Genomic DNA, 26,742 nt, shown 5'->3' on the forward strand with positions numbered 1-26,742 from the left:
AAACTATGGAGATATCCTTGAGATATTCTTCTGCTCATCCCTAAGGCAAAAGTTCTATTTTATGTGACGTTAGGAAGGGATTTATCCCTGAATGAGTTTCGAGGCGGGCAAACTCCCGCAGGGTGCAGGTCACATGTACTCTTGGAGAACTCACCTAGTATCTCGATTCCATCATGCTTGAAAATCACGTAAATCTCTATTCCCATAAATAAGATAAACTTTAAACACAATCATTAGTGCAATATATGTATAGTTATATAAAATACTCGAAAGACACCATACATAACATAACTTGATCCATTTTCCAAAGCAAAAGATAGTTGATATCCAACATCAACAATAATATGATTACAATATTAATATACCGACGCTATTGAAATAAAGTCATTAATTAAACATATTAATAAAATAAGTTGGAGTGTGAACTTTGCAAAATATCAATTAGTCATTCCAAACGAATGGCCAGTGTAAAGCTTCAGAGTAAATTAATTAAATAACTAATTTTTTTTTCATTATTTTTTATTCGAAACAATAGAAATATATTAATCAGACCTTAAATTTCATCATAGAGAACTCTCAATTATAAAATACAAGTGTGCAATGAATAACGTACACACCAAAACCATAAATTTAATGTGTAGCCGAATTTATACAAAGAAATAATGTCATAATTATAAGAGTCGCAATTAATTTAAAACACATATGATTTATAATTCAGACTTAACAGATACAACAATATGTGTGGGTTTACACCCTCTCAACTTAAAATAAGAAACGGGGGTTGGAGGAGACGGAGTTGAGTTGGAGTGGTTGATTTTTAATTTTTTTTTTAATACAAGCGATAGGGTAGACAACATTACCCACTACGGAAGCCATTTTTATAGTTTTCTTCAACCTTATAAACCAATGCATTTGTTGGGGATACACAAAAACACACAATCTAAAACGGGTTCCAATGAAGTAGCCAATAAGCCAGTACATGTTGTTTTCATTCCAGTTCTAGCTCAAAGCCATACAAAGGCAATGCTTAAATTAGCAAAACTCCTCCACCATAGAGGTTTGCATATCACCTTTGTCAACACAGAGTTCAATCACAAGAGGTTCCTCAAGTCTCTAGGACCCAACTCTCTCGACGGCTTGCCTAGTTTCCGATTTGAAACCATACCAGATGGCCTTCGAAGTTCAGACGAAGATACCACTCAAGACCAGCTCTTGCTTGGTGGTGAGTCCATCATAAATAATTTACTGGCTCCATTTCGAGACCTCCTCAGAAAACTGAATCACACAGAACCTCCTGACAATCCTCCGGTGAATCACATCCTTTCGGATGGTTTGATGATGTTCGCCATCACAGCAGCTGAAGAGATTGGAGTCCCTATACTACTTTTGTTTAGTATTTCTGCAAGCAGCTTCATGGGATATAAACAATATCCCACTTTACTTGAAAAAGGACTTGCTCCACTAAAAGGTGAATATTACTCAAGCATATTTAATTTCTGGGAGGTGTGATTGGCGCTCCCAAATTGTTGGATGACATTTTAAGAGTGCCAATAGGCTCCCATTTATTCACTTTTAGATTGTTTTTCTGGTAGATTTCCTATTTCTTGACAGATGAAATTTTTCTTCAGTTGGGCATTTGCAGATGAGAGCTGCTTAACAATTGGCTTTCTGGACAAGGACATAGATTGGATTCCAGGAATGAAAGGCATCCGGTTAAGGATCGACAGTGTGTGGACTTAAACAAATAGCCACGACAAGTGTTAATTTGACTTTGATTACGTGAACCCTCAATTTATTTTATTTAAGAAACACATTATGGGACTCATAATAACAAAGACAGCTCCGTCTCAGACTCCCTCATTTTAATGTAGACAGGAGACAGCCTTGAAAAAGAATTTATTTATTTTAATTGTTTTGGTAATATAGGGGTCGAAGCCCAAACTCAAACGACTACACGGAACAAATCTATGCCTCAATATGCCATTCTTATCATTATCTAAATTAGTCTTCAGCTGCTCAGCGGAGAAAAAACCTCATGATAACAATTTTCATTTTCAATTGCATATAGCAGTGATTGTCATGATATAGCCACACAAAAATAAATAATCTCCACACAAAAACAATATTTTCGTTTTGGGTATGAAATTACCCGTAAGATGACTAAGAATGACTAAGAATACCTATGTATGCCGCGCAAATCTCACGGCCTGGGGTTCCGGGCCGAGGGGATGTGCGTTAACACAGGGTTTCCTGCTTTTGGGTACGGTGCGGTTGTGCGCGGGCGTGCCAGCACGGTTTACCGTGCGTTGATATGTTGATGAGTGTTGGATGGATAAGTGGTGCGCCTGTTTGATCTGTCTTCCTAGTCAAACGATCTGTCTTCCTAGTCAAACGATTGTAGCCCAGAGAGGAACTGGTCTTAGCTATTAGGTTCACGGCCTGAACTACAAGGCCGTTGAGTGATGGTGTTGGTGGTGGGTTTTGGGTGGTGCTCCGGCGCGCTGCTCAGGGAGCGACGGTCGTGTGATATATGGGGTGAGTGAACGAACAACAAGGATGGTGCTCCGGCGCCTTGAAAATCAAGGGTCGTATGATATATTGATGAATGGATTTTGTTTACAATCTACCACTACTCCTAGGAAAGCAAGTAAAGATATTGAAAGTGCATTACAGGAAAAAATAAGTTGCTCCGTGGGAGGCTTGTTTTGGTGTTGAACCCTTTGAATGTAGCTTGAGTCTTGTATTTATAGGAAGAGTCCCTGGATGAGTAATCGAGGCTGAATTTACTCGTAGTGGAGTCTGATTAGCGCAAGTGGGTAGTCCAATCGACATTTGGGATCGTGAAGTATGGTGGTAAGACCCCAGAAATCCCGGTAAATCTCGGCCGCCGCTCTTGATCGTGGGTTCTGAGCCTCTGGCCGTGGAGACGCATTTATGGCCTGGATAGCTGGTGAACCAACATCTCAGGCTGTCAGAATTCTTGTGAGAATGTCCACGTCTAATCAATCTGATCCTCATCACCAAATCCTGACTTCAGTCACTTCCCACCTTCCCTCATGCATTAAATGCTTCTTTGTGGCCAATGGGTTTGCTGCATTAAACAGGCACTACTTCATTAAATGAAGCCTGGGACCCTGCTGTCACGTGATGATTTGCCTTTAATGCCTTGGTCGCAATTTTGTTCGGCCTCGGCCTCGGCCTACGCTTGAGGCCGAGATGATCATGCCTTAGCATTTTCTTCTTTTATTTTTAGGAAGGCGAAATACCCTAGCGAAACGCTGCGTTTCAGCCTCTGCGAACAAGTGCTAGGGCCGAGAGAAAGGGCTCCTTCGGCCAGCTCATGGCCGTGATTTATCAGGCACAAACAACCTAGAGGGGTGAATAGGCCAATTTAAGATTATAATCAATAAATAAAAATAAACTTCGGTAGCAGGATTGATATGGCTTATCAATCCTGAAACGTGTTGAACATAAAACAAAGGAACACGCAGAGAATTATTTTACGTGGTAAAACCCCACCTTTGGGGAAAATCCATGGGACTCCTTAGTCCAACACAAATCCACTATAAAAACGATAATTACAAGAAGTACTCACACACTCGTCCTAGACACATTTTAGATAATGTTTACCGAATTCTTTGTAACTCAACTTGTGTCACAAGATGATTTTTGACACTCCTTATGTTGAACGCAATGCTGGTCATGGTTTCTTCAAGCTCGTCGAAAGATAAATGCTACAACGGTCTTGGTGCCCTCAACCGTATGAGTCATCTACATGCATATGAATGCCATATGATGATGACAGGATTTGATAAATCACCAAGTAAACAAGGAATACTTCATGACTTATCTCAAAAATATGCACAGCAGCTTTCCCTTGAAAAATCAATATACTCAAAACCAAATATGTCGAAAGCTGTATATGTCAAAAGAGAGGCACACTTCTTTTATTCAAAACTCACTCTCCCTAGTCAAACGGAAACCCAAGAGTCCACAAACACTCTTCAATTATGACTATCAAATTTAATCCAATATGGATGCTAAATCAAGAAAAAGAAACATCCAAAACGAAAAAAGAAAAAAATAACCGCTAAGCTGAAAAAGACTGATAGGGAAAGAGTGAACCAGATGACTAGCCAACCATAATCAACGTGAGCATAAGTTGACTAGTCAATCAAAGCAACATCATAACAAGCAGAACTGGATGACTAGTCAACCACAACCAGCGTGAGCATATGTTGACTAGTCAACCAAGGCAATATCATAACATGCAGCAATTTTAGTATCGACCCTGTGGAAGACTAAGAAATGTACTAATTCACAGGAAAGAACTAGCAAACATAGCAAGTGATCAACGATGTGTTAGCAATCATTGTCTAGACCAAGTCGTTAAGCACATGAATTAAAAGAAATAAAAGAAAATAGAAGAAAGAAAAAAATCATATGAAGGTTACATGGGCAATCAACTCTGAGAGAATATGAAGTGCATTTCATGCTCAGAGACAAGGCATATTTTGGAATAGGGAGGTTCAGAGCCAAGGGACACAAGAGATGATATCTTATCTCTCTTGGAGAGACATGTATACAATGAAAATTTATGACATGATCAAAGTTTAGGCTCAAAGTTCAAGTATCATAACTCTTTATTGACAAAATATTAGATTATTTATTTTGTTTCACTTGCACATCCCAGACATAAGTGCTTGAATGGCCCAATTTTACGGCTCTTTGCTCTAGATGCTTCAATCATATCACCTTATACCTTCCTAGAGCCGTGACTACATTGGTCACACTTCCCTTTTTATTTTTTTGAAATACTGAATAGATTGACTAAGAGAGTGAGATAAGCTAAGAGGCAATAACAATGACAGTCCAAAATGAAGCATAGACACTTGGCTCACCAAGAGGATAAGATAGAACAAATTAAGTCTCATCTAATAACTCTAAACAAGAAAGGGGGTTATGCACAAATCAGGCAAAGCACAAGAAGCAGTCAAACTTCATACTATCAGAGATGAGAGATGTGAAACTGTGGCATATCCATTAAACTTTTTTTTTTTTTTAAAAAAATTTATTAATTAGACTTGACTAGTCAACTACAGGTAATATGACTAGTCAACTTTTTGAAATGTGCTAAAGACAAGGAACAGACATGCTAATCAATCAATTGAGCAAAGACCAATGGACTGTCTGAGTGTGACATGTTTCTGAAAGTCCAAGGCCTTGGTGAGTATGTCTGCAAGTTGTTTCTCAGAAGGAACAAACTCTAATGTTAAAATGTTGTCTTCCACAAGTTTTCTAATAAAATTATGCCTAATGTCTATATGCTTTGTTCTGGAGTGTTGAACTGGATTTTTGGAAATGGCTATTGCACTCATGTTATCACAGTAGATTAGGAAGGATGATTGAGAAAGACCATAGTCATCCAACATCTGTTTCATCCAGAGGAGTTGTGTGCAGCAACTTCCAGCTGCAACATACTCATCCTCGGCAGTAGATAATGACACAGAGTTCTATTTTTTGCTATGCCAAGCAACAAGATTATTGTCAACATAAAAGACTCCCCCATAATTACTCTTCCTATCATCACTACACTCAGCCCAATCAACATCACTATACCCAACAAGATTGACACTAGTGTCATAGGCAAGGACTAAAATATCGATGATATCAGAAATATCGGTAGTCCAAAAACACGGAAATTTTGATGGAAATATCGGGATATTATCGATATCGATAAAAATTGAATAAAAACCACAGAAATTGTAAGAAAAACTTGGAAATTTTTATTGAAACTTTGCAGGATGTTTATTTAGTCAATTATCTATTAGTTTATCACAAAAAATTGGAAGGAAATGCATTGCATGATGAATTTAACTTATTTAAGTTGATTATATAGCGAGCTGGCAAACACTGTATGTGTAGAAAATATGTAGTAATTAATGAAAGAAGATTAAACACACCATAATCATTTATATATAATGAATTACTACAATATTTTACACTCTATACATTGCATGGTAAGATACATGAGTGACTTAGTACCACATAGAGTTCCTATGAGGTTCAAAATTTTCACTATCTTCATCATCTCTCTGTGTAGAGTAAATATATTGTGAAGAGTAGTCATCAAATGATTAATCCCCAAAATAGTTTTGCATGTAATTGTTAACATGCCACCCATATGGATCCGAGATTGGTTGACGTTGTCCATAAGCAAAATCATTTGAAGATTGAGTCTCAGATTCTTTCCATGAGTCGCTCGATTCCATCCCAACAGGAATAGGATATGAAGGGTAGGGAAATGGTTGGTTATGAGTATAACCATAGTTACTACTTCCCACTCCAACAGAGTCCGAAGTTATAGATAACGAGTCATCTTCTTAACTTGACAAAGTCCCCTTGCCTCTTTCTCTACGAGTATAGTCCTTCCCTATGGCACCAATTCCTGGTCCTGCCCGCCTACTGCCATGGTCCTCATCTTGTGTTGCATGCGTGAAGTTTGCCTCACCAGTGAAGGGGCTTATAAATTCGGGGGGTGGTCCAACATAGTTTCCATATCCACCACTACCTCCAGCTCCACTATATCCTTCATCATTCCCACCTCCGGTGGTAGGTGAGTCTCCTGATCTTGTACTAGAGCTATCATTAGTACCAGCAAGATCTTGTGGTTGTGTAGGATTGGAAGAAGGTGGAATTCCAGTGTTTCTTGGTCTTGGGCGCAAAAGTTCTTCCAAAGTGTCAGCGCTGCTAGATCCCACCTCCTCCTCTAATACTCTTTCTACATTTATCCCTTCATTACATGCTTCTTCAGCAACTCTTAGAGCTGGGTTGCCTTCATCATCATCTAAATGAAGAGGTCTAATCCATTGATAAAGTTGGTTACTCTTTGTATCATCATCTTCAGTAACAATATTTGACATGATCTATTTCTGCTTCCTTATCTCGAATTTGAAGCTTCAGGTTGTAGTAGCAATAAACTAATTTTTCCAACCTACTATGAGCCAACCTATTTCTTTGCTTTGTGTGTATGAGTGCAAATGTACTCTAATTTCTTTCACAAGCAGATGAGGAAGCTGTTTGTGATAACACTTTGATTGCTAACTTTCTCACAGTTGGTGCATCAGTCCCATACATGATCCACCATTCAGCTATAATGAAAAACAATGTTGATAAGTCTAATAACTCCAACAAATTCTATTATAAACTGATAGTGAAATATGTAGGGGGTGTATTCAATTTAGATTTTAAAAGATTTTAAAGAAGTTTAAAAGTTTAGGTGTATTCAATCACGATTTTATAGAAGTCTATTCAATTATGAGTGTATTCAATTCAAACTTTTTAAACTCCATTCAAATTTGGATGTATTCAATCACGACTTTAAAAGACTTCATAAAAGTTTGGGTGTATTCAAAAACTCATTGATTTTAAAGGAAACACAAAAAGTGGTGGATTTCGTTTGATAATAGACTAATTTTAGGTCATGACAAATCTTTGCTTCCCCCTAGAGATTTTGATAGATATATTATTTTTATTCTCAAAATATGATTTTTCACCACTTCTACTACCACCATCTTATTATGACTATCACCATAGTCGTTGCCACCGCCATCACCACCACCATAGTCATCGTCGTTGCCGCCATCTCCGCCACCCCTAGCACCACCACCACCCACTGTCGCCCCCACTACCAGCCCCACCATCACCCCCACCGTCACCACCACCACCGCCACCACCCTTACCCCCATCTCCACCACCACTACCACCCCCACTATCAGCCCCACCGTCACCACCACCACAACCAGTTCCACCTCCACCACCTCACTCCCACCACCACCATCACTATCACCCCCACCTCCTCCACCACCTCACTCCCCCCGCCACCCCCACTACCTCCCTTACAAACCACCATCGCCACCGCCATTGCCATCATCATCACCGCCATCGCTATAAACTCAATTAAAATCAATAATAAATTTCTAACAAACTCAGTTAAAATCTATACACAATTTCAGTCAAAATCTATGTGGAGTTTGTAGAATTCAGTCAAACTTAATTAAATTCAATTAAACTCCATCAACTTTATAACTCTTTTAAAATAATTTAAAATCTGAATTGAATACACCCTCCTTACACTCGCTAAGAGACATTTTTGTTCGAGCAGCAACTGATGTTGGTTCTCCAAAAGTTCTTCTTGCATCTTTAAACCATGTTTGCTGAATTCAATAAATCGTGTTAGTTTAATCCAACAATGTAATTATTATAATTTAAGTAATTGTGTACCTCATTTCCAAATTGGCCAACTGCTGGTGATGCAGGGTCTAATTTAGAGTACTAGTATACATTGTGTACAACACGTATAAGGGTACCATCATCTCCAACACCGGGTCTGTATTGGTATCGAGGATTCAAATAATATGCTATTCAAAGAAACACATACTCTAATAAGAGAAATAATACTTATGCAACTAAAGAAATGAATTGCAAATTATGACATAATTTATACCTACTGCATGCAAATCGTGGTATAATGTTTTATTCCATCGGTCATCAATTATCTTTATGACCCACCTTAATTGCACCATGTTTTCTTTCCAAGTCCTCCTTCACTACACGCATCATAGATACACTTCTGTGTCAACAATCCATAAAACTTTGTAAAGAGGTTCAAACACTTGGCACACATGCTCTGATTGAGTCCAAAAAGCATGATCAAGCACCTTACTTTCCACCAAACGACCTGCATTTGAGCGACTGAAATTGTGGTTGGCTCAATCGTCGCTAGTGAATAGTTGCTTAAACCCTGATTTCTTCTTAAGTAGGCTGTCTAATGCAATATAGTTGGTGGCGAATCGAGTGGTAGCTGGACGAATAATTTCTCCTTTGCAAAATTCACACATCTTTGCCAACAACCAACCATGATTGTAAATATAATTTGTGATCGTTCTAGTTCTTTTTACGACATTAGCAATATTCTCTCTCTTCCCCATTGCCTCAAACATGAGATCAATACAATGTGCTGCACATGATGTCCAAAACACATTATGATGCTTCATTAACTTTTTTCCAGCTTTGAAAAATGCAGAACCGTTGTCGGTCACGACTTGGACAACATTATGCTCTCCCACCTCCATGATTACATCCCTCAATAGGTTGTAAATATACTTGTACTTCTTTATATGGTCTGAAGCATCAACAGACTTCAAAAAAATTCTTTCCCTTGGAGTATACCATGAAGTTTATGATAGACAATCTGGTCGGGCCAGTCCATCCATCACACTTGATTGTGCAACCGTTAGTTTTCCAATTTGACCTCAACTTGTTAACACATACTCGCTAATGTCTTTATACTCCATTTCCAAATGTTTGTTTCTTACCTCATAGGGAGTGGGAGGTTGTACTCCAACACCGGCATGTTGACATCCCAACACCATATTTTTGAAATGATGTGATGATGCCTTCTCAGCAGGGAAATTTTCATAGATAAAGAACTTGCTAATTAGATGCCCAATTCCCTCCTTCACATTACCTCCAGTGAAATAACTCCAAACACTCTTTTGACGTGCTTTTCAGCAGGGGCTATTGGTGGTGTTGGTTGTGATTCTCTAACACTTGCTCCCCGTCTCATTTGTGCACCACCACTTGTCCCGGAACCTTGTGCTCTATTAGGAAGTTTATGGAGGTGTTCTCTTTCCCATGCTGACTGTTTGGAGGCACGTAATTCTTGTTTGAAATTGCGTTGCTCTTCAGGTCCCATGTCATCATCACATTCGTCCTTATCGTCATCATCATCACTGTCAACCGCTTGGCCAATGACTTCTCCTCGTAGCCCAGCTCGAATATTTTCCATTCCATGTGTTTTCTTTTCCTTATGGTGTTGTTTATTTTTTAGTAATGTGGTGATGAATGCCTTCACTTCTGGGGGGGACATTATCGCATTGTTGGACATTATTTCTTGGATCTAATCCACTAAGATGGTACTTAAGTCATGTCACTCCACCACCCTTCATTACCTGACCACAATATTTGCAAATTGTGCCATATTTGTTTCCGTCTATTGGGTCTCCATGTTCCTAAGCTGGATCACATTTAGTAACTCCACTAAACATCTTAAACGTACCTATATTTATTTTTTATGGAAATTAGGTAATTATTTTTTGGCCAAAAAATATAGTAGTGACGGTTATATAAGAGAACCTAAATAATAAAGTTATTCTACAGAAGAATTAAATAGGAAGTAAAGAAAATGATTGTAGGAATTTAAGTAATTATAAAAATAATATGGAATAATAAAACCTAATAATGAATAATAATCCAATTCGATAATAAAATAATAAATAAAATTAAACATATTAAAATTATCCTAGGGAATAATTATACAACATTACTTAATTTAATTACTTCAAAAAATTAACATGCAAGTATTGGTTCTTAGATCACATGCACGGGTCCACACAAATTTTTTGTAGTTGTATAAATTAAAATAATATAAATATAAGTTTGTAAACTTACCTTAAATATGGAACCCTTTGTGTAAAGGCCAAATAGAATCTGCATGGACCAACAATAAAATAATAATTAAACAAATGTACCAAAATTTGATGAAAACATATAAAGTCTTTAATAATGAATTAAGATATAATAAACACACATGTAAGTGACCAAATAAAGAATAGAAAAATTAAAAACCACATGCCATACTAAGTAATTAATTGACACAATTTAAAATATAATACCACCAAAAATTTGGAATAGATAATAATAAATATGCAAATTAAATAATAGTAATGAATGAGAATAACTTACTATAGTTCAGTTTTTTTTATAACTTGGGGGGAAATTGAGGTTGATAGATGTTTAGAATAACATGAGCATTATGTTTTGTTTTGGAGAGATGTTGAGAAATAAGGGACGGCATGGGACAATTTGATTTTATTTGTATATATAGAAATAGGGCTACCTAACTATATATATATATATATATATATATATATATATATATATATATATAGAAATATGACTACAACTAATTAGTTAGGTGAGTGGTTGAATGGTGGGGTAAGTGATGTAAGTTGAAACGTGGTGACTAGTTCAAAATGTAGAAACTTGAAAAGGAATGGTCAAAGATTCATTCTCATGTGAAAATTTGTTTCTTGCAAAAAGAATTCAAAACAAAACCATGTATATATAAAAATATTTTAGCATATTTTCACAAAAACATAAGTGATATGGTGGTTAAGGTGTTGAAGGAGTAAAATGGGAGGGGTTTGAATACCCTTGGTGTTTTTTTTAATATAGAAATTTATCCTAGATAACAAATATTAGCTTGCAGACATTTTAAAGATGTTATAAATATTACACGCCGAAAATACAATCACAAACACATCCGCAGCGAGTTGGATAAGGAGCAGTGGCTGGTTGACAGAGAGAGGGGTTCGAATCCCTCTATGCGAAACAGGGAGACTTTTCAACATTTTTCATGTATTTTTGGGTTTCATATTGCGATATTATCAATAATTATCGCATGAAAAATGTTGAAATTATCGTCTCCGATATTATCGATATATTGACGGTAATTACGTGGATATGTGCGAAAATATCGCCCCTTCAAAAAAACGAAATCGCCGATAATATCGACATTTAATACCTTGGTCATAGGTATACCGCAAACCAAAGTCAATGGTTTTTGACAGCAAACAAATGAGACTCTTTGGGATCACTTTAGAACCTAGCACAAACTCCTACACTATAAGAAATGTCAGGTCTACTAGCAGTCAAGCAGAGAAGGCTTCCTATCATGCTTCTATAGAGAGTTTGGTTGACACTTTTCTCATGCAAGTCTCTATGAATTTTAGCACTAGTGCTCATCGGAGTTCTTGCAGATTTTGCAGTCTCCAAACCAAATTTTTTCACAAGATTTTTTGCATATTTGGATTGAGAAACAAAAATCTCATCATGGTGTTGTTTGATTTGAAGACCTAAGAAATAATTAAGCTCACCAACAAGACTCATTTCAAATTCATTAGTCATGACATGTATGAATTCTTGAACATGCAAGTTAGAGGTAGAACCAACCACAATATCATCAACATACACTTGAGCAGTCAAAACATCCTTTCTGAACCTTTTTACAAACAATGTTTTGTCAACCGACCCTCTAACATAACCATTTCCTAGAAGGTGAGAGGATAGCCTCTCATACCATGCTCTAGGAGCTTGTTTCAAACCATAGAGGGCCTTCTTCAATCGAAACACATCATTATGATGATGTGGATCTTTGAAGCCCTTTGGTTGCTCAACATAGACCTCCTCATTCAAGATTCCATTCAAAAATGCAGTTTTGACATCCATTTGATAAAGTTTAAACTTCAAGTGACAAGCAATGGCAAGTAGTAGCCTCATTGATTCTAGCCTTGCAACTGGGGCAAAGGTTTCATCAAAGTCAATACACTCCATTTGAGTGTAACCTTGAGCAACCAATCTAGCCTTACTTCTAACAACATTACCTTATTCATCAGTTTTGTTCTTGAAAATCCACTTAGTACCTATAACATTGGTGTTGGTTGGTCTAGGAACAAGGTACCAAACATCATTTCTAACAAACTGATTCAACTCTTCTTGCTTGAGAGCTTTCAACAGGGACATATGGGCTGGGATTCAGAGGTTGATTATGACTAGTTGACAAGTCAAATGGACCAGAATTGTCAAGAGTTGACAGGTCAACCACTAGATCCAAACCTGGAGATTCTTCCTTAGGCAGAGGAGATAAGAGACCATCCTCATCTGATGCCATCTCAGTAGAAGCAGCAAAATCATCAATATTGACATTTATGGACTCAATGATGGTTCCGGTCCTATAATCGTACACTCTATAGGCTCGGCTTGAAGTGGAATACCCAAGAAATATTCCCTTGTCACTTTTAGAGTCAAACTTAGCAAGGTGTTCCCTATCTCTTAAGATATAACATGTGCTACCAAAGACTCTAAAATAAGACACATTAAGTTTCTTGCCTTTCCAACGCTCATAGGGAGTTTGTTTGGTGCCAGACCTCACAAACACCCTGTTTGAAATGTAACAAGCTGTATTTCAGCTTCAGCCCAAAAATGTTTAGCAAGATTTTTGCTATTGAGCATCACCCTAGCCATCTCAATAAGAACTCTATTCTTTCTCTCCACAACACCATTTTACTGAGGTGTAATAGGCGCAGAGAACTCATGCTTAATTCCCATCTCCTCACAAAATTTCAGAAATTGAGAATTCTCAAATTGAGAACCATGATCTATTCTAATTCTAACAAGAGGCAAATGACTAGTCATCTTCTCTTTTTGCAAAAGATGACAGACAGATTTAAACCTTTGAAATATTTCAGATTTCTCACGTAAGAATGAGACCCAAGTGTACCTAGAGAAATCATCAACAATGACCAGAATATATTTCTTGCCACCAATGGACAAGGTTTGAATGGGACCAACAAGGTCCATGTGAACAAGTTCTAGACATACTTTGGTTTGAATGTGTTTGACCTTCTTGTGTGACACTCTAACTTGTTTGCCCAATTGACATCCATCACAAACATGTTGATAAGTTTTGTCAAGCTTTGGTAGACCACTCACTAACTCTCTCTTGGACAATTTGTGCAAGTCTCTAAAGTTCACGTGTCCAAGTCTTTGATGCCACAAGACATTAGTTTCATTCACTACCTTATTGCAAGCCACATCTTTGGCATCATTACTTCCATCGATGCAGTAGCAATTGTCTCTTGATCTTGTCACACTTACAATCTCATTACCTCATTTTCCAACAATTTTGCAGCCATGCTTGGAAAATCTAACTTCTACCACTCCATCATCACACAGCTGACTCACACTAATGAGATTGGATGTGAGACCCTCAACAAATCTAACATTCTTAAGCTCAGGTAAAACAGGGATACACACATTGTCTTTTCCCACTACTTGAGACTTGTGACCTCCCCCAAAAGTCACAGTGCCTCCATCAAAAGGACTGAGATATGAGAAAACACTCTTATCACCAGACATATGTATGGAGCAGCCATTATCAAAGTACCATGAGTTGGTGTTTGAAGCAGCAAAGGCATTTAGTACAATAAGACTTTTGGTTTGACCTTTTGCAATCCAAGTAGATTTAGGCACAGTGGGTGAATTCATTTTAGGAGAGACAGGTTTGGCAATCTTAGTTACTTCATTTAGCAAATGATCAACCTGATCTTGCAAAGATCTGGGATTCCTTCTAGACTTGGAAGACAATTTTCGAGTCTGATCTCTTTTGTACATATGACAGATTGGTCGAATATGACCAGTCAACCCATACCTGTGACAAGTTGGAACAAACTTTGGTTTCTTGACTACCTACTGTACATCAAACGGTGCAATTGGTGAAGTTTTAGAGTTGACAAACTTAGTGGTGGAGCGAGAAGCACTAGAATCAAAATGATTAAATCCAAGACCACCTTTGTCCCCATGAAGTTTTCCCATATTCAACATTTTGTCAATTTTTTAGGCACCAATATGGTCATAGATATAATCTTACTTTTTGCCTCATTCAATTCACTTAGGAGCTGTTTGTTTGAATTCAGGAAAGTAATGTTGCTCTCCTTGAGTACATTTACTTGATTTTCTTGGTTTCTCCTAATTAACACAAGCTCATAAATTTCATTCTCGAGGGACTCAAACTTGTCACTTAACTCCTTTTTGGTTTCTTTTAAAATGAGAACTTCATGTTGGAGTCCATGGTTATTTGCCTCAAGTTTGAGATTTTCCTCTTTCAAGGAAAATGTCTCTTTGAACAAGCAGTCATATTTTCTACATAAAAATGAATCAGAGGCAGAATCATCAGAAAATAGTTGCACAGAGGCAACAAAGGCAATTTGTTGATCATCATCATCATTAGAGGATGATGAATCCTCTTGAGAACCATCACTTTCACTCTCACTCCACCTTACTTTCATGGCTTTGTCCTTTCCTTTGGAGTATTTTTTTCTGGTTGTTTGCACAATCGGCAGTATAATGCCCAATGCCTCCACATGTGAAGCATTTGACAGATTTCCTAAAGTCTTTAGTGAAGGGTTTGACATCCTTGTTCCTCTCATTAAACCAATCAGTTGATGGTCTAAACTTTCTCTCACTACCAGAGTTATCCTCTCTTGCAAACTTCCCCTTATTCTTAAGAATTCTTCTAAACTTTTTGACAAACAATGCCATCTCATCTTAAAAAACTGAGGATTTTTCTCCACCCTTCAGTGGGGAATCATGCACTCCTTGAAGTGCAACACTCTTTGATTTTTTGGTGTCATTTTCTTCCATATTCAACTCCATCTCATAGGTTTTCAATTTCCCTATAAGCTTGCCAAGTTTAATTTCATTCAAATTTTGGACTTCCATGATTGCAGTTTTCATTGCTCTAAACCTAGAGGGAAGAACATGAAGAATCTTCTGAACAACAAGAAGTTCATCAATAGGTTGACCAAGACTCATAGCTTCATTTGTGATCATCTCAACTCTCCCATGAAAATCAGAAATAGACTCAGTTTCAGACATCCTAAGTTCTTCAAAAGTGTTCTTTAGCATTAGGAATGTGTTGTATGTGTGAAAACTGTGTGCTAGACAGGGCAGTAACTAAGGCATTTCTAGCTTTCTTGTTGTAATGAGCAACAAAAGATTATGCTTCAGTCCATTCCAACCTAGGTTTGGGTACAACTTTACCCTCAACAGTCTTGACTGGAGGTATCCACTCTTTTGTGAGATATTCGTTTGCATACTCATCAAGAGCATCAAAGAATATCTCAAATTTTTCTCTCCATGCAGCATAGTTATTTCCATCAAAGAAATGCGGGGAGTTGCAAGATCCAGCAACTCGATCCCTTGCCATAGTGAGCACACCTAAACACCAAAGTAAATCCTAGGAGCTCTCTATTTGTGTTAAGAGCTGACGCTCTAATACCAATTGAAATTGGCACTTAGGTGACGATGGGTAAATTTAATTGACACTCAAACAAAAACACAACAAACTTCACACACTTTAGACATTGACCAAAACTCTTATGACTAGTCAACTGTCAGACATGAATAATCACTACCAAGAACATACACAGAGCATATCAATATGTACTTGCAAGCCTAGAGAATTACTAGTGACAACCTAGGCACTCAGAAGGACCCATCAATCTAGGCATCCCTTGTGCTAGCAACAACTATGGTGAAAGTGTGTGAAAGCATCATAATCAAGTAAACATCAGACAGTAGAAAATGATGACTAGTCAATCGCAAGAACACGAACCCATAAATACATGAACATCATGTGATGACTAGTCAACTGTCAAGAACACAAACCCAGAAAATTACATAGATGCAAACCAGAAATTGTTCACCCAGAAACCCACCATTGGGAAAAACTGTGGGTCATCAACGGACCAGGCAATCCACTAAGCAAAAAGATTCTTACAAGAAACACTAGCAAGCTCAACAAATCCTATGTCTATTTAGGAAGACGAGCTATACCTTTCCTTATGCAATCTTCTTCTCCAGCTTAGCAAAACCAGCAGCTTGGTCCTTCATGGCAATGGCAGCTCCTTCTTCAGCTTACTCATCCCATGGCACCAGCTAGCTAACTCCAACTCAGACAAAAACGAAATTTGGATTCAAAGAGAAAATGACCAATTTCTTCAAGAAACCATACTCTTGAAGAAATCAATCTTGAATCTAACCTAGATACATATGAGAGAGTGTTTGATCTAGCAAGATGAGGTTTTCATATTTCAAATGCAGTTTTCGAAAAATCAGTTTGGAAAACTTAAAGATGAAAAATATGAAGGTTTGCTCTTGAGGAAGAAGAAGTTAAAGTTTTCTAAGAAACTTTCCAAAAACTCACCCACAAAAGAGATGGTTGCCAAATGAGGAATTGGTTTGCTTTTACACCAAAATTCCTAGGTTAGAATCGTACAAGGCAACAGGGAATTTCGCAGAATATGACAAAACAAATGGGTAGGATCCAGTTGGAAACAGTGAGCTGGAAATCCTAATAATGCAAACGTTGACTAGTCATATGGAGGAAAGATGACTAGTCATAATCTTCAGGAATTTTTTTAATGCCATGTAATGCAATGCAAAACTTACCTTTGTCAAAACACATTGTTGACCATCATAATGTATCTAGATAAGAGCACCTAGAGATGTAATTCTTAATCTAAACTATAGAGCTTGAGAAAATACAACGATTGTCCTAGTACAAAATTGTCAAGGGAAGCCAAAAGAAAATCACAAAATGCATACGCTTACAGAGAGGCACACTTCTTTTATTCAAAACTCACTCTCCCTAGTCAGACAGAAACCCAAGAGTCCACAAACACTCTTCAATTATGACTATCAAATCTAATCCAATATGGACTCTAGTGAAAGACGTCAAAACAAAAGACCAAATACTATTCAATTATAAATATTAGTTTTGATTCAATATGGACTCTAAGTGATGACACCAAACAGCCACTCTTTTGTGGAGAAACAATATCTCCTAAAATAAGTTAATTAATAGATGAGCACTGTGCACGTCACTATAGGAAACGCTAATATATTAACTTAAATAACAATGGCATTGGAAATAACTTCAACTAGGAATCCTATTGTGAATGCATGATTATGTCATGATTTAATTGAAATCAAGTTTCTCATATCGATCAAGTCATGCTTCGAAAATCTGGGATTGAATGTGTTGCGCCAAAACTTCCAGTAAACAATATTCGCACACTAATTCCCAACCTATGCCAGAGTCTAAGAAATGCCAATACAATTTTGATACTAACAGGGTAAAACCCACACAAAAAATGGTGCCAACCCTATAAAACTTGGCATTTATGAGAGTGCAAACACATACACAAAATACACAAAACAAATATTTAGAGTAGAGATGGGCTCCAAGGAAGCAGTAGCCAACAGCAAGCCTCATGTTGTTTGCATTCCTCTTCCAGTTCAAAGCCATGTAAAGGGAATGCTTAAGTTTGCAAAACTCCACCACAGAGGTTTCCATATCACCTTTGTCAACACAGAGTACATTCACAAGTTCTTCCTCAAGTCTCTTAGACCCAACTCCCTCGATGGCTTGCCTAGTTTTCAATTCGAAACCATACCAGATGGCATTCCAAGCTTGGAAGAAGACACCACTCAATACATTTGTTTGCTTGGTGAGTCACTCACAAATAATTTACCGGCTACATTCGTGACCTCCTCATGAAACTCAATGGCAGGGCCAATATTCCTCCGGTGTCTCACATGGTTTTAGATGGTTGGATGAGCTTCACCATCACAGCAGCTGAAGAAATTGGAATCCCTGTGGTACTCTTCTTCACTATGTCTGCAAGCGGTGTCATGGGATTTAAATAGTTTCCTACTTTGCTGGAAAAAGGACTTGCTCCACTCAAAGGTAAAACAAAGAGATATTGCCACTCTAATTTTTATGCACTAAAAACTCTTTATCAAAAAAATATGATGAGAGACCTTCCAAACATAAAAGAGATCCATGATGTCTGTAAAGGTTTCCAACTTGGCAAACAACATCGACAAGCATTTCCATCTGGTAAGGCTTGGAGAGCTAAGGCCTTGTTGGAGCTAAGGCCTTGTTGGAACTTGTTCACACAAACGTTTGTGGACCTATGAGGACTCCATCTCTTGATAACAACAGGTATTTTATCCTATTCATAGATGACTATACTAGAATGACGTGGGTTTATTTTCTACGAGAAAGATCAGAAGTATTTAATATCTTCAAAAAATTCAAAACCCATATCGAAAAACAAAGTGGCCACTATATTAAAGCTCTAAGAAGTGATAGAGGAAAAGAATATACCCTCTAAAGAATTCAACAAATTTTGTGAAGATGAAGGAGTAGAGCATCAACTAACAGTTGGCTATGCCCCTGAACAAAATGGAATCCTAGAGAGAAAAAAATAGAACCGTCATGGAGATGGCAAGATCCATGATATTTGAAAAAGGCTTGCCAAACACATTTTGGGCAGAAGCTGTGTATACAGCAGTGCTAAATAGACGCCCAACAAAAGCTTTACAAAATAAGACTCTTATGGAGGCTTAGAGCAATATCAAGCCATCAGCAAAGCATCTCAAAGTATTTGGATGCATTTGCTATGTGCACATTCCTAAGGAGAAAAGACACAAGCTAGAAGAAAAATATGAAGTTGGTATATTCCTGGGATACAGTTCCCAATATTAAGGCTATCAAGTCTACAATCTCAAAACTAAGAAGTTCATGATAAGCCGAGATGTTGAGTTCGATGAATCGATGTCATGGAACTGGGAGGAAGAGAAAGTTGAAAAGAAAAGTGTTACTATAACACGACCGTGCAGAGAGGAAACTGAAGAAACTTCAAGTACGACTCCACCACCTACAACTCCTCCATCTATACAACATGAAGGATCTCCAGAACCAAGAACTAAATCACTCCAAGATATATATGAGACTTGTAACTTCATAACTATAGAACCAGAAAGATTTGAAGTTGCAGTAAAAGAAGAAATCTGGAGAAAAGCTATGGAAGAAGAAATTAAAACAATTGAGAAAAACAAAACATGGGAACTTATTGATCGCCCATAAGAAAAAGAGATCATTGGGGTTAAATGGATCTATAAGACCAAATTTAATCCTAATGAATCAATACAAAAACATAACGCAAGGCTAGTAGCTAAAGGCTACTTGCAGCAACCGGGCTAGACTACAACGAGACCATTGCACCAGTTGCAAGACTTGACACTATAAGAGCACGGGTGGCACTAGCAGATCAAAAGAAATGGAGAATTTATCAGCTAGATGTAAAGTCTGCATTTCTAAATGGAGAGCTCGAAGAAGAAATATATATGGAGCAACCACAAGGATTTATTGAGCAAGGAGGAGAAGATAAAGCACTCAAGCTAAAGAAAGCCTTGTACGGACTCAAGCAAGGGCCATGAGCATGGAACAGCAGCATAGACTAGTACCTCATAAATGCAGGCTTCAAGAGCAGCAAAAGCGAGCCTACCCTCTACACCAAAACTCAAGGTAACTCCGATATATTGATCGTCTCTCTATATGTGGATGATCTCATTTACACTAGAAACAATGAAGAAATAATTAAGAGTTCAAAAAAGATATGATGAAAACATTTGAGATGAGTGACCTTGGGTTGATGCACTACTTTTTGGGCATTGAAATAAACCAAGAAGAAGATGGAATCTTCATATGCCAGAAAAAGTATACTGAGAATCTTTCGAAAAAATTCAAGATGTACGAGTGCAAGACTATGGCAACTCCACTTATCACCAATGAGAAATTAAGAAAAGAAGATGGATCAAGTAAAGTTGATGAATCAGTTTACAGAAGTCTCATTCGGAGCTTACTATACTTAACAACAACAAGACCCGACATCATGTACACGACGAGCTTACTATCAAGATTTATGCAAAGTCCAAATCAAATGCACTATGGATCAGCAAAGAGAATATTGAGATACTTGAAGGGCACAATTGACTATGGCATATGGTATAAGTCCACTAAAGATCCAAGACTATTTGGCTACACAGACAATGATTGGGCTGGATCAATAGATGACATGAAAAGCACATCAAGCTATGTATTTACAATTGGGTCTGGTATATTTTCAGGGTCATCAAGAAAACAAGATACCGTTGCACAATCATCAGTAGAAGCCGAGTATGTAGCAGCAGCAAGTTCAGCATGTCAAGCTATTTGGCTCAAAAGAATATTTGAAGATATGGGAGAGTGCCAAACATAAGCTACTGAAATATTTTGCGACAACAAGTCTACTATAGCAATAGCAAAGAATCCAGTGTTCCATAACAGGACAAAGCATATCGCCATCAAGCATCACTTCTTACGAGAAGTCTCAGCAAACAAAGAAGTTGAGCTCAAGTACTGCAAGACATAGGAGCAGATTGCAGACATTCCAAGACCAAAATTCAAACTGCTACGAAGCATGCTCGAAGTAACACAAATGTGCATTAAGGAGGAGTGTTAAAAAGTAATGCACACTGGTACTTTGAATAATAAAGAAAAATCTTGAATAATATAGAAAAATCTAGAAAAATTGAGAGAAGTAGACAAGTTAAAGTCACTAAAAACATCCTACTAATTATATAATGTATTATAACTAGAGAAATCTAGAATAAGAAGAAAAATTGTGGCTGAAAATGACTTTGGACAAATTGACAGAGTTGGACGGTAGGACCCAATTGGAATTATTTGTCGAGTTAACGAATGTAATTGCCTCAAAAAAAAAGTTCGGGGACCCAATTGCAAATCGAGGCAAAGTTCAGGGACGTCTACAGTTAAAACCCCTAAAATAAAACTACTTTGTTACTCTTTCAAAAGTTTTCCTTTCCAAATTAAGTTATTGTCCTAAACACTACCAACCATTCTCTAAACCTCTTCTCCCTTAAACTAACAATAAGTACCAAATCAAACTTTATTTCAACAACTTACAAATTGTATTGGAAACTTTGTGTTTTTTCTAATTATTGTTGAGGACATGTGAGGGACATATAAAAGCTTACTTTTCTTGACTTGGGTATTTGCAGATGAAACCTGGTTAACAAATGGCTTTCTTGACAATGTCATGGATTGGGTTCCAGGTATGAAAGGTATCAGGTTAAGGGATCTCCCAAACAACTTTATTAGCACAGACCCCGACGAAGCATCTTGGATCTTATGCTTGGAAGCAACCCAAAGATTTGGTAAAGGTTCAGCAATTGTTCTTCATAGTTTTGATACATTGGAGAAAGAAGTTTTCGATGCTCTCTCATCCATGTTTCCACTTATTTATGCAATTGACCCTCTCCAATTACTTCTCAACCAGATACCAGAGCACCCTTTGAAGGCTATGGTATATAGTCTGTGGAAAGAAGAAACTGAGTGGCTCAAATGGCTAAATTCTAAAGAACCAAACTCTGTTGTTTATGTGAATGGAAGTGTAGCGGTATTAACACGGGAACAACTTGTGGAGTTTGGTTGGGGACTGGCAAACAGCGAGCTTCCCTTCTTTTGGGTAATTAGGCATGATCTGGTTGCTGGTAAATCAGCGATTTTTCCACCCGAGTTTGAGGCTGAAACTAAGGAAAGAGGCCTTATAGCAAGTTGGTGCCCACAAGAGCAAGTCCTTGAGCACTCATCAGTTGGAGGATTTTTAACACATAGCGGTTGGAATTCAACCATTGAGAGCCTATGTGCAGGTGTGCCTATGCTCTCCTTGCCAATCTTTACTGACCAGCAAACAAATTGTCATTGTGTTTGTAATGTGTGGGGAATTGGCATGGAGATTAGTAAAGATGCCAAGAGAGACCAAGTGGGAAAGCTTGTTAAAGAGTTAATAGGGGCAGAGAAAGCTAAGCAAATGAAAAACAAGGTCATGGAGTGGAAGAAACTGGCAGAAGAAGCCGCTAGTCCACATGGCTCTTCATCTGCAAACTTAGACAACTTTGTGAATCAAGTACTATTGAGGAAAAGCTAGATGTTACATGTGTATGAGAATGTCTTTAATTATCTTGTCGATGATATATCTTCTTGTTCTTCAAAACTGTTAATACAATTTTCTTGAAATTAAATTACAAGAAAAACGTGTCCAGGGTAATTTTGTATTTATGATTTGTGGGGTACAATCTATATGTGTATCATGTATAAAGAAATTCCTCTGATTTGATGTCCAATTGATCTTGAATGGGAAATGAAGTTTGGTCACAGGTGCTTGTACAAATTGAGACCACAAGAAGTGTTGATATAACTTTGATTGTGGGAGGATATCAGTTGTGTATCGTGCTGGATGAGGACCGAAGGACTGAAGAAGGGGGTTAGGCAACTGGTAGACACATTCGAACCAAAGACTAGACATTAACATCATGATAAATAATTATATGTATTGAGTCCCGTTTTGATTGAGGGATCCCTCAAGTAATGTTATTCATGTCCCACATTAGAAAATGAGCCTGGACTCATTAAATTGGACAATAAAATAAGTCCCAAGGGTGATACTAGTCTATGGGATTGGACTAGACATAGTTCCAATCATTTGGACGCTACAAAGTTTGACTGTTTTCGTTTGGACACTAATTTGATACACAAATTTGGTGTCACCTTGGATCCAAGCCCTCCAAAGTTACATCTCCTCCTTTGTGTCATTTGGGGTCGTTGTTGGGTGGCTCATAATATTTCATCAGTGTTTCGCGGGAGTTAGCAAAGCTACTACGATTACGTGCAATTATTATCATAATATACAGCTAACAAGACGCAAAGAGGTCTTTTGGGCACATGGGTCGGGCATTGGGTACGTGGGCCTTGCCCGTGTTTCATGATTCGGGTGATTCATTCACCTTTGATGCCACCTGCGTCAGTGAGGGTGGCAAACGTACAATGGAGGATAGGAAACCGCATTTTTCACATTATTGGGTTGCCGGCCATATCATTGCACGTATCTCGTTTAAGCACCTTTAGGTCACATTTGATGGGTTGGACTATTTTGTTTAAAATTATAAGAGTATTGACAGTTAGTCAATAGTCCAATTATAGTATATAAGTGGTTTTAGATTCGAACTTCCATAGCACCTTCGTACTTTCTATGTGAGAAACCCTCATCCCCTTTAGTTTAGATTATCCCTCCGTTTGGTGTGTTGAGACTGTACTTCTTCAATTAAACATCCGTCCAACAAAGCATGTGTCTCGTCTAAGCTACTTAACAACACATTTAATTGTTTAATGAGTACAAGAATCATGACCATTGTTTAATATGTTGAGACTAAACCTGTGAAATTGAATAGCAGTCCAACATATTATGTCTTACAAATCTCACATAGAAAAATGAAACTCATAACAATTGGCATGGAAACCCCATGCATGCTGTGAGATCTGACCGTCGGTTGAAGAAGGGGGAAAAGATGAGAATGAATGAATTCCAATTCCATTACGTCAGGATGCTCACAGAAGAGACAAGGGGTTGCTTGGGTTCCTCTAGGTAAGCTCGCACCGTCTTATTCAGCACCCCATTCATATCATCCATCTCCATCGCTCTGCTAAACAAAGACCTCCTATGATCCTATGGTCAACAGTGTAGATTATAGAGTAGGAGAGCAGGGCAGGGAAGAAGGGGCAGCAGGGGATGACAAAAGGAGAAAAGAGAGAAAAAGCCATCATTAGGATGGGGTGGGCTCCAGACGAGGTGTGGTGGGGGGGAGTGTAGTCCCGGTTTCACGGCACAAGGAGACAAGTCTGATTGAGACGCGACCTTCTGCCTGTTCAGTTGTCAATTGGAAAAGCTCCGTCTGCATAGCAAAGACAGCTCTGTCTCAGACTGCTTGTTGCATATATAAACCCTTTCCTATTTGTCTTTTAATTTAAACAGCCATACAAAAATATATCATATATAAATTATTCAATGTAATATAAAACTGCACCAATCATTTTAATAATTTTCATCTTCAATTGCATATGCCTGACTCCTTTGTAGGACTAATTGTCATGATACAGCCACACAAAAACAAAACAAAAAATTGTTGCCAACCCTATAAAAACAGTGCATTTCTGAGAGTGCAAAACACAGAGAAAAATACACACAACAAATATTGAGAGATGGGTTCTAAGGAAGTAGGTAACAGGCCTCATGTTGTTTGCATTCCTTTTCCAGTTCAAAGCCATATAAAGGGAATGCTTAAGTTTGCAAAACTCCTCCACCATAGAGGTGTTCATATAACCTTTGTCAACACAGAGTTCAATCACAAGAGGTTCCTTAAGTCTCTGGGGTCCAATTCCCTCGACGGCTTGCCTGGTTTTCGATTCGAAACCATACCAGATAGCCTTCACAGCTCAGATGAAGATACCACTCAAGACCTTCTTTTGCTTGCTGACTCAGTCAGTAAAAAATTTCTAGCACCATTTCTTGGCCTCCTCAAGAAACTCAATCACACGGCCAACATTCCTCCAGTGTCTCACATCGTTTCGGATGGTTGGATGTCCTTCACCATCACAGCAGCTGAAGAAATCGGAATTCCTGTGGTGCTCTTCTTCACTATTTCTGCAAGCAGCTTCATGGGATTTACACAGTTTCCCACTTTGGTGGAAAGAGGACTTACCCCTCTCAAAGGTAAACAAATGAAGATTTTCTTGGCTTTTTTACTTTTGTTTTTTGGTACTTGAATTTTAACATGTGTCCTGACTCAGTACATGAACTATAATAATAGATACCAAACCAAACTTATTAAAACTACAAGTACCAAATCAAACTGTATTACAACAACTTCAAAATTTGATTGGAAATTTTGTGTTTTTTTTTTCTTCTTCTCATTATTGTTGAGGACATGTGACAGAGAGTCATTGAACCAATAGTGAAAAAAAAGCTTTCTTTTCTTCACTTGGGTATTTGCAGATGAAAGCTTCTTAACAAATGGTTTTCTGGACAAGATCATAGATTGGATTCCAGCAATGAAAGATATCAGGTTAAGGGATCTCCCAAACAACTTTATTACAACAGATCCCAATGCCATATCTTGGATCTTCTCCATTGAAGCAATCAAAAAATTCGATAAAGGTTCAGCCATTGTTCTTCATACTTTTAATGCATTGGAGCAAGAAGTTTTGGATGCTCTCTCATCCATGTTTCCACTTGTTTATGCAATTGGCCCTCTCCAACTATTTCTTAACCAGATACCGGAGTACCCTTTGAAGGACATGGGATATAGTCTATGGAACGAAGAAACCGAATGCATCAAATGGCTAAATTCTAAAGAACCAAATTCGGTTGTTTACGTGAACTTTGGAAGTTTAGCGGTCGTAACACCCGAACAGCTTGTGGAGTTTGGTTGGGGACTGGCAAACAGCAAGCTTCCCTTCTTTTGGGTAATTAGACCTGATCTGGTTGCAGGTGTGCCTATGCTCTCCTTGCCCGTCTTTGCGGACCAGCAAACAAATTGTCATTGTGTTTGTAATGTGTGGGGAATTGGCATGGAGATTAGTAATGATGTCAAGAGAGACCAGGTGGAAAAGCTTGTTAGAGAGTTGATGGAAGGAGAGAAAGGTAAGCAAATGAAAAACAAGGTCATGGAGTGGAAGAAACTGGCAGAAGAAGCCGCTAGTCCACATGGTTCTTCATCCTCAAACTTGGAAAACTTTGTAAATCAAGTACTATATTAAAGAAACGCTAGATGCTAAATGCGTATGAGAATGTCTTTAATTGTCTTGTCGATGATATATCTTGTTGTTCTTCACTCCCTTCTCACTTGTTCTTCCAACTCTGTCATTTTCTTTACATCGCTCTCGACACTCGGACTTCCGAGTTATACTGCTGTGCAACACCTTCACTTGGGTTTTGGAAAGCTTTGTCAAGAGTGCAGAGATTATTCCTTTGGTGGGAGGTTTGCTTGTTATGTGAAATTCCTCACATCTGGCACACTCTTTCCAAACTCATCTCATTCTTATTATTATTTTTATTTTATTTTTTTGTTTTGATGTTGTTTATTTATTTAACAACCTCACGCTCATTAACATTTTCTACCAAGATTTCATATTCGTTAGATGTTTCATATGAAGAAGTTAAACCAGGATGTTCCGAATTAACAGTTTCATGCTTTTTAACAAATCTTCCTAGATGATCTCTAGATCACATAAAATAAATAAACAACATCAAAACAAAAACAAAAAAATTAAAAATAATAATAAGAATGAGATGAGTTTGGAAAGAGTGTGCT

At 37.8% G+C, this 26,742-nt stretch overlaps 1 protein-coding gene and 4 pseudogenes across 3 annotated transcripts; 4 read left to right on the plus strand and 1 right to left on the minus strand.

Annotated features, from left to right (window-relative positions):
- The first annotated feature begins 906 nt into the window (after window positions 1–906).
- On the plus strand, window positions 907–1,740 carry LOC148297167 (7-deoxyloganetin glucosyltransferase pseudogene; annotated as a pseudogene).
- A 4,643-nt stretch (window positions 1,741–6,383) lies between these two features.
- On the minus strand, window positions 6,384–10,109 carry LOC148297168 (uncharacterized; annotated as a pseudogene).
- Window positions 10,110–20,168: 10,059 nt separating this feature from the next.
- On the plus strand, window positions 20,169–20,792 carry LOC148297169 (secreted RxLR effector protein 161 pseudogene; annotated as a pseudogene).
- An 840-nt stretch (window positions 20,793–21,632) lies between these two features.
- On the plus strand, window positions 21,633–22,523 carry LOC110750893 (7-deoxyloganetin glucosyltransferase pseudogene; annotated as a pseudogene).
- Window positions 22,524–24,391: 1,868 nt separating this feature from the next.
- On the plus strand, window positions 24,392–26,262 carry LOC110750848 (7-deoxyloganetin glucosyltransferase-like). Of its 3 annotated transcripts, XM_088250195.1 has the most exons (3): window positions 24,392–25,142; window positions 25,425–25,586; window positions 25,703–25,919. In XM_088250195.1, the coding sequence occupies exons 1-3, from the start codon at window positions 24,632–24,634 to the stop codon at window positions 25,735–25,737; spliced, it is 708 nt and encodes a 235-aa protein (XP_088106321.1). In that variant the 5' UTR covers window positions 24,392–24,631; the 3' UTR covers window positions 25,738–25,919. The 3 variants fall into 3 exon arrangements, with proteins under 3 accessions (XP_088106321.1, XP_088106317.1, XP_021806916.1); XM_088250191.1 differs by having other exon boundaries at window positions 25,467–26,262; XM_021951224.2 differs by having other exon boundaries at window positions 24,394–25,142; window positions 25,425–26,262.
- Window positions 26,263–26,742: the final 480 nt, after the last annotated feature.

The sequence above is a fragment of the Prunus avium genome, chromosome 1, assembly GCF_965620075.1.
Source record: "Prunus avium chromosome 1, drPruAviu1.hap1.1, whole genome shotgun sequence".
Taxonomy (NCBI): domain Eukaryota; kingdom Viridiplantae; phylum Streptophyta; class Magnoliopsida; order Rosales; family Rosaceae; genus Prunus; species Prunus avium.